The 9133-nt window shown below is 44.6% G+C and overlaps 1 protein-coding gene across 1 annotated transcript; it reads left to right on the plus strand.

Moving 5' to 3' along the window:
* Nucleotides 1-7813: 7813 nt before the first annotated feature.
* On the plus strand, nt 7814-8677 carry LOC100435499 (cyclin-Q). The gene is given in 2 exon segments (XM_024230730.3): nt 7814-8484; nt 8486-8677. Coding segments are annotated over 2 exon segments (738 nt in total). The 3' UTR covers nt 8553-8677.
* The last annotated feature ends 456 nt before the right edge of the window (nt 8678-9133 follow it).

Genomic DNA, 9133 nt, shown 5'->3' on the forward strand with positions numbered 1-9133 from the left:
TAGAGAGGGGGAAAGCCACAGAGAGGTTCCCAGGAGGAAATGCCAAGTCCTGAGAGCTGATAGGATAGAAGGACTATTCTGGAATCGTTTCCAGCCAACATGGCACGAAGGAGGCATCAAAGCCCACAACATGAAAGGGGCGATTTTCCAGCTGTCTTAACAAGAGCTATATTGCCTCTGCTAAGTCAGTGTTGGTAAGACGTCAGGTGGCTTCTATTCCAGTTGGACATGAATGAACCACCTAACCATGGGACTGGTGCATTTTATCACATGACACGGGCTCTCCATTGCAAAAGTGAAGCCAGGGTTGGGAATTTGAGGGACGTGATACAAATTCAAGGAAAGTCAAATAAATATGCAAAATCATTTTCATTCGTCCTTGTTCCTGCAGATGTAGTCCATGTGGTCTCATCAGATGTGTGGATTTTTTTCTTCTTCAGGTCATTGTATTTCAGACATACACAAATAAAAGTCATGTGCCCATTGAGGCAAAATATATCTTTCCTTTGGATGACAAGGCCGCTGTGTGTGGCTTCGAAGCCTTGATCAGTGGGAAGCACATAGTTGGAGAGATAAGGTGAGAAGATGCATCGTGCCCGCTCTCTACTTTCAAAGTCAGCTTCCATTTCCCAGAACCTTTGTTTTCGGAGTCCCCATGGCTATGAGGTTGAATGGCAGCCTTATCATAAAACGAGAATATTCTTTGAAGAACCAGTTTTGCACAGTGAGCCTTCCTCAAACATCCCTCCCTGATGAAGGGTTTCTATCCCTATCTATCCAGTCTTCGTCATCAGTGTCTTGCACACTCTTTCCCTTGGCACTGTAAGAGTGATTTCAGTATGAAAAGTTTAAGAGGGCCGGGTGCGGTGGCTCGTGACTATAATCCCGCACTTCGGGAGGCTGAGGCAGGCGGATCACTCGAGGTCAGGAGTTCGAGACCAGCCTGGCCAACATGGCAAAACCCTATCTCTACTAAAAATACAAAAATTAACCAGGTGTGGTGGTGCACGCCTGTAATCACAGCTACTTGGGAGGCTGAGGCAGGAGAATCCCTTGAACCTGGGAGGCGGAGGTTGCAGTGAGCCGAGATCACACCATTGCACTCCAGCCTGGGCAACAGATGAGACTCCATCACAGAAAAAAAATAAAAAGAAAAGTTTAAGAGAGGCACATTGGAAAATTGGTGAAGCCCTTATACATTCTTGTAAAACCTGATCCCTGGCATCCTGCTATAAAAGTCAAGCTGAAATGAAAACTATTGTAACTTTCTAAAAAAAAGAAAAAAGAAAGAAAAGAAACAACAGTTTATTAATTATTTGTATATTGTAAGGATTAGCCCACAGTTACAATTATAAACTATAATTTACTAAATTTAAAGTAATTATTATTTTTTGTTCAACATAAACTCCCAACCAAAAAAAAATTTTTTCACTATTGATTCTGAAATATTTTGATCCTAACTGAAAGAGACTTCTCTTTAGTTGGCCTTTCCTGGTTCAAATTCTTATCAGATAAGTACATTTCGATGATCACTTTATTTAAGTTTCCATCCATCTTAGACTCAGTTTTTAGGTTTTGCCTGGGTTTTAATAAACATTGATGTTGTTTTCTTCATTAAAGCCTGAAGTCACTCTTCATGTAAGGAATGATTTAAAAATCATCTTTTCCAGATTAAAGAGAAGGAAGAAGCCTAGCGAGAGTACCGAGGAGCCATGACCCAGGGCCATGGCGCTTACCTGATGAGTCAGGATGCTCTGGTATGGCTTGGTGTGCATGCCGCGTGCATACAGGAGAGGGAAAGAGAGTTAGAACAAGATATGAAATACGAATTTCATGCTAGAGGCTGAGATAATTTGCACTGTTATAGGCCCCAGAGTTCCACTTGCTCTAAGTAAGGGGAAGCCACGCCAGTCAGACCCATTTGACTTATCTAAACAAAGGAGGAAACGGCATCAATAGTTCCAGACAAACAGGAAGAGCTAGGCCTGTCATTGGGAACCGAGTTTCCCAGAAGGAATGACAGACAAAAAGATAACATTTGAGATATGTAACTTTCATCTTCTGATAAGAGTCTGATATATTGGCCATGCGCAATAGCTCACACCTGTAATCTCAGCACTTTGGGAGGCTGAGACGGGCGGATCACCTGAGGTCAGGAATTCGAGACCAGCCTGGCCAACATGGTGAAACCCCGTCTTTACTAAAAGTACAAAAATTAGCTGGGCATGATGGCAGGCACCTGTAATCCCAGCTACTGGAGAGGCTGCAGCAGGAGAATCACTTGAACCTGGGGGGCAGAGGTTGCAGTGAGCCGAAATTGCGCCATTGCACTCCAGCCTGGGTGATAAGAGCGAAACTCCGTGTCAAAAAAAAAAAAAAGAGTGTGATATATTTACAGTTTCCCTGGAAGTAAGCTCACCTAGCAGATGATCCAAACATAAAGAAGGGAGGCATTTCTGCCGGGTCCTGCTTAGGCCAGCTCCTGTGCTTTTAGGTGATTAGCTATAGCAGGGACGTGACCTGGACAGCGTGGAAGAGGGAACAGCTGGCACGTCCACTGGACTACTTTCCTTAAATACCAGGTGTTTTCATGAGGCCTCTGGCAGGTGCTAGATTGTGTGTAGTCAGCATCTAACTCTAGTGCAGATATTTTAGTTATTTTTGCAGATGGGGCCATATGTTTGAGTATCGCCTCTGAGGGAGACACACACCGTGGTGTTTTGAAAATTTAATGTTTGCTGGGGCTAGGGGCACATTCAAGATTAATATAGATTGAAGGGGTAAATTACTGCTCTTGACATCTAAGATATCCACTTGCAGAATGGGAATAGGCAATGAAGAGGTGATTATTGAACAGTTAACAATGCTAGCTCTATGTATGGCCAAACCGTATGTATAGAAGCCCAGGGTTCATTTGAGAGGCTGCCACTTAATATTATCGGGTTATCCTCCTATGTGAGTTGGTAAATGTTTCCTCCTAAATACCTATGTATTTCCCTAGGAATATGGTCCACAAGAAAACAGTCTTCACAAAAGATATTACCTATGGCTCAAGTCTGATCAGAACTATTGCTAACCCAAGCCTTCAGGTCTCCCAGAATGTATTTGACATTTTGTGACTATAATGTTCTCATATCATAATATATGGTATTCACTTTGGGAGGCCAAAGGGGAGGATCGCTTCAGCCCAGGAGGTTGTAGTGAGCCATGGTTGGGCCACTGCACTCCAGCCTGAGTGACTGAGCAAGACCCCATCTTTAAAAATAAACAAAATTTTGAAAAAAGTAAGGCATGTGATGGAGAGTCTGGGTGTGCAGTGGGGGAGCCTGCTCCAAGAGGAGACTGTGCCAGTTAGCACCGCCCATGCCTGGAGGGGCTGGGATCCATTCTGCTTTTCTGTCGAGTTTTTGGGATCTTTCTAAGTGTTTCTCCCTCATCTTCCATGCACGTGTTTGCAATTATAAACTCTAGTAAAGTGAGCTTCCCAGGGGTAGAGACCATCAGGCCTCCTCCCTGGTGTGAGTCCTGGTCCTCTGAGAGCCACCCTGAAGGAGCACAGGAAGATTCCAGCCTGCCTCGCTAACGGACGGAAGCTGTAACTACCAATAACCCATGTTAAGGATCTTCTAGTCAATGTTATGATCATCACCAATTAATATGGAGGGTAAAGACAAATCTAGTCTTTATCAATAGGTTGAAAAACATCTTGGAAATTATTTTCATAAGCTCTTTTTCTGAAAAATAATTGATGTTTTCTTTAATATTTCAGGAGGAACTCCTCTAAGCAAGGAGTTCTTGATAGTTGTAGAATTATTGTAGAGAGAAAAGTAATAGGGCACTTGTCATTTAAATGTCAGAGATGCTCTTTGCTAGAGTGAGAGTTGCTTCTTTATGCCTTTTGCTATGTTGATGTGTAACAGATTTTAAGAGGTAGACTTTATTCAGTCTTTGCAAGCTCTAGGCCTTTGGGATCAGATTCAGGTAATATTGTTATTTATGGAAATTAAGTTGATATCTTTGTCAGCATTCTGATACCTTATAGGGTTGTTTTTAGCGTCATCTACTCCCTCCCTCAGGAATTGAAAGTCAAGAATTTCAACTTTTTTCTATTTGAAGGATAAGTCAGTCCTCTGGTGGATGGGAGCTTAAATTAGCCAAACTTTCAGATGTTTCCTCCTATTATCACTTTCTCTGTTTAACCTCAGCTACACATGAGTACATTCTTCCCAACATCATGTCTCTCCTGTTGAGTTGTGAGCTTTCTCAACACTGTTAACATGTACTTCAAAAATATTTCTCCAATGTCTTCAAAATTAAAACATGTGAAACGTGATCAGTTCTACAGCAAATCGTCACATCCTAAGGATTTTGTCCCAGTGTGGTGCCGGAGTATTTGAATATTTTAATGCAAAATCCAAGCATAGTTGGAGAAAACAGATATGTTTTTTAAACATCTGGTTTTATGTTTACATGTGGAAATCTCGCATTATTCCAAGGCTAAGAAATAGGAACATCTGTGTTTCCTTGAGTGAGAGGGGAGCTGTAAAGAGGCAAGCACTGCCGCAGGTGTGAGCCCTGCCTCAAGACTGCACCAGCGGGGAACACAGGAGTTCTTCATCAGATCATTCTCCCAGCTAATAGTTTGATTTCTGCCTTAAAAATCACAGACTGATTTTTTAAAAGTGAATTGTTAAATATGTTTTGCTGAAATTAATTTTCTTTATTATAAAATTTACCATTTTAACCTTTTTTAAGTGTACAATAGTGCTGTTAGCTACATTCACAATTCCGTGCAACCATCACCATCTTCAAACTATTTCATCAGCCCAAACAGAAACTATGTACCCATTAAACAGTAACTCCACATTCCCTCCTATGCCCAGTGCCTGCTACCATGACTCTACGTTCTGTCTCTATGACTTTGCCTTTTCTGAGTATCTCATATAAGTGGAGTCATAGGACATTGTCCCTTTATGTCTGGCTTATTTCACTTAGTATGATGTTTTTAACGTCCATCTATGTTGAAGCATGTGTCAGAATTTCCCTTCTTTTTAAAGCTGAATAATATTCCATTGCATGGATGGACCATATTTTGCTTATCCATTCATCCATCGGTGGACACTTGGGTTGTTTCTGTCCTTTGGCTATTGTGAATAATGCTGCTATGAGCATTGGTGTACAAGTGTCTGTTTGAGTCTGCTTTCAATTCTGGATATATGCGCAGCGTGGGATTGGTGGATCATATGCTCATTCTATGTTTAGTTTTTGGGGAATTGCCATGCTGTCTTCCATAGCAGCTGCATCATTTTACATTCCCACCACCAGTGCACCAGGATTCCAGTTTTTCCACATCCTCACCAACACTCATCATTCCGGTTTTTTCCATATTGATTGAAATCAACCAGCTTTTCTTTAGTTTGTTTTGGTTTTTGAGACACGGTGTCACTTGGTCGTCTAGGCTGGAGTGTAGTGGTGCAATCATAGCTCACCACAGCCTCGACTTCCTGAGCCCAAGCGATCCTCCCACCTCAGCCTCCAGAGTAGCTGGGACTACAGGTGTATGCCACCACTTTTTTTCCTATTGTTTTTTATTTGTCTGTTTGGTTTTGTTTGCTGTAGGTGTTTTTTGAGACAGCGTATCACTTTGTCACCCAGGCTGGAATGGAGTGGCTTAATCTTGGCTCACTGCAGCCCTGACATCTGGGTCTCAAGCCATCCTCCTGCCTCAGCCCTCCAAGTAGGTGGGACTACAGGCCCACACCACCACACCCGGCTAATTTTTTGTAGAGACAGCATTTCGCCATGGGCCCAGGCTGGTCTCGAATCCCAGGCTCAAGCAATCTGCCTGCCTTGGCCTCCCAAAGTGCTGGGATTACAGGCATGAGCCACTCTGCCCAGCCACCACTTGTTTTTTAATAACAGCCATCCCACTGGGTGTGAAATGGGATCTCACTGTGGTTCTGATTTACACTTCTCTAATGACTAGTGACATCAAGCATCTTTGCATGCACTTGCTGGCTTTTGTGTATCTTCTTTGGAGAAATATCAAGTACTGGAATCTACTCATACCAAGGTTGCATATTAGTAATTAGCTAAAGGCATAATTTCAGGATGCTTTGTAAATGTAAAGGATGTGATCATGCTATTATTTAAAATTCTAGCTGGGCGTGGTGGCTCATGCCTATAACCCCAGCACTTTGGGAGGCTGAAGCAGGTGGACACGTGAGGTCAGGAGTTCAAGACCAGCCTGGGCAACATGGTGAAACCCCATCTCTACTAAAAATACAAAAATTAGCCAGGTGTGGTGGCACATGCCTGTAGTCCCAGCTACTTAGGAGGCTGAGGCAGGAAAATCGCTTGAACCTGGGAGGGGGAGGTTGCAGTGAGCCAAGATTGCGCCAGTGCACTCCAGCCTAGGTGACAGAGCAAGACTCCATCTCAAAATAGAATAAATAAATAAAGTAAAATAAAATAAAATTCTGTTTAAAATCTTTTCCGGAAAGTACCCTGTAGCAGGAGGGAGAGAAAATACCATAGAGTTATAAAATTCCCGAAAGATAGAATGTATACTTTATTTTAAATGTGAAGTAACTATTTTCTGGATGGAGCATTGAAAGAGAAATAATTCCTCTTTTATAAATAGAAGACCAAATGACCAGGCTATGTTCTCCGAGTTGCCACTCTGTCTCCATCAAATGGCAGCAACTCAATCCAGATGGGCCCAAGGCCCTGCAGGCCCCAGCCCAGGTGCCGTCCTTGTTTCGCAATGATCGACTCCTTGTCTATGGATTCATTCCTCACTGCACACAGGTAAGAAGGCACAGAGTTTGTTATTCTATGGGAAGACCAATATATTTTGCTAATTTTTTTTCTGTCTTCTTCCCTCCCCTTCTCACCAGCAGATTTTCTTCGTCTGGGAACACAGCTGGTGGTTAGCCAGGGCTTTGGGGAGGCTTCTAGTTTTTATTGAAAGGGGACAGGAAATTACCAAAAGAATTTCTGTTAAACCAAGACACTGCAGAGTGGAAAGGCTAATGAGGAATTTAATTTTTTCCCCATTTCAGGCAACTCTATGTGCACTAATTTAAGAGAAAGAATTTTTGTACAATAGTGTCGACTATTGAGCTTCAGAAGACAACTGGAACTTTAAGATTCAAAACCTAAACTATCGACCTGTTGTTTGAAAGTTATGATTTTATATTTCCATATATAATGCTCTATGTCAAGCTTGTCCAACCCACAGCCCAGGGCAGCTTTGAATGCGGCCCAACACAAATTCGTAAACTTTCTTAAAATATTATGAAAATTTTTTGCAAGTTTTTTTTCAGCTCATCAGCTGTCGTTAGTGTTAGTGTATTTTATGTGTCGCGCAAGACAATTCTTCTTCTTCCGTTGTGGCCCAGGGAAGCCAAAAGATTGGATCCCCTGCTGTCTGTACTTCCTTTGTTGTTTTCCTGTGTTGAAATTTCATTACACGATGTGGAGATGGGCCATCTGTACAAATGAGTATACTTTCCTTAGGTTTCTAACGCAGCACTTCTTCATCCGAGGTAGTTGGGTCTAGGTGTGTCTATATGGGCATCAGTGGGTGGCAATATCTGCAATTAAATATGGCATTTATGCTTGGAAATTTTTCTAGAGAGGTTCTCAAAGATGTTCATGACTCAATAAAAGTTACACGCCACTGGGGTGCGGGCCCTGCGGGGCGGAACGAGGGCGAGGCGCCCGCCGCGAGCACCCCACCCCCTCCCCCGGACTCTGCTGGCCTCTGCGCGCTAGGGCCGCCTCTCCTTCTGCCGGGCCGCGGGGCCTCATGGAAGCCCGGGAGGGCGGCGGAGCGCGGCCCGCAGCGCGGGGCCCGGAGGGGCAGTCGGCGCCGGAAACCAGGGTGCACTTCCGAGTGGCGAGGTTCATCATGGAGGCAAGTGTCAAGCTAGGGATGCGGTCCATTCCCATTGCCACTGCTTGCACCATTTACCGTAAGTTCTACGAGACCAGCCTGGACGCCTGTGACCCTTACCTGATTGCCATGTCTTCCATTTACTTGGCCCGGAAAGTGGAAGAGCAGCACCTGCGGACTCGTGACATCATCAATGTGTCCAACAGGTACTTTAACCCAAGCGGTGAGCCCCTGGAATTGGACTCCCGCTTCTGGGAGCTCCGGGACAGCATTGTACAGTGTCAGCTTCTCATGCTGAGAGCTCTGCACTTCCAGGTCTCCTTCCAGCATCCACACAAGTACCTGCTCCACTACTTGGTTTCCCTCAAGAACTGGCTGAACCGCCACAGCTGGCAGCGGACCCCCGTTGCCCTCACTGCCTGGGCCCTGCCGCGGGGCAGCTACCACGGGGGGCTGTGCCTCCGCTTCCAGGCCCAGCACATCGCCGTGGCGGTGCTCTACCTGGCCCTGCAGGTCTACGGAGCTGAGGTGCCCGCTGAGGTCGAGGCTGAGAAGCTGTGGTGGCAGGTGTTTGGTGACGACCTTACCAATCATTGATAATATTGTGTCTGATCTCATTCAGATTTATATCACGGACACAGAGATCCCCTAAGGCCCTGGCCCAGGCCTGTGCAAAGAGAAGCCCAGGATGGTCGGCTGCCTGGGGACATTGCCACCACGTCGCCACGATGGCTGGTCCTCAGAGGACCAGCTGGGAGGACTGGTTGTGCTGCTGGAGAAGGCGATGGCATGCTGCCGCTTTGACAGTCCCTAGCAGTCACGGTCCAGGTGATGGTGGGAGCCGCGCCTCCAGCGGGCAGGCCGGGAGTGCACTGTGTGCAGCTGACCCAAGGCAGCCACATCTGCTTTTGTCCTTTGAGAGGACTCTGACTACAATAGAGGCATGACATCAATGAAAGGAAAATCATGAAATCGATGAGACTGAATCCCTAGGGATTTTTTTAAAGCCAGATTTATAGCGAGAATGAATGTGCAACGTGGCTGAAATCTATTTTGTGTAATAAAAGGTGATACAAGCCAAAAAAAAAGTTACATGCCACTGGTCTACTGACGCTACTTAGAAATATTAGTTATAAAAGTACTGGACTAAGAGTAGATCATATCGTATATTGAGGATGTGGGTTTTTTCCATGTTTTGATTAAAAGCAAATGAATTATGAAAGAAAAAATTCC

The sequence above is a fragment of the Pongo abelii genome, chromosome 14, assembly GCF_028885655.2.
Source record: "Pongo abelii isolate AG06213 chromosome 14, NHGRI_mPonAbe1-v2.0_pri, whole genome shotgun sequence".
Taxonomy (NCBI): domain Eukaryota; kingdom Metazoa; phylum Chordata; class Mammalia; order Primates; family Hominidae; genus Pongo; species Pongo abelii.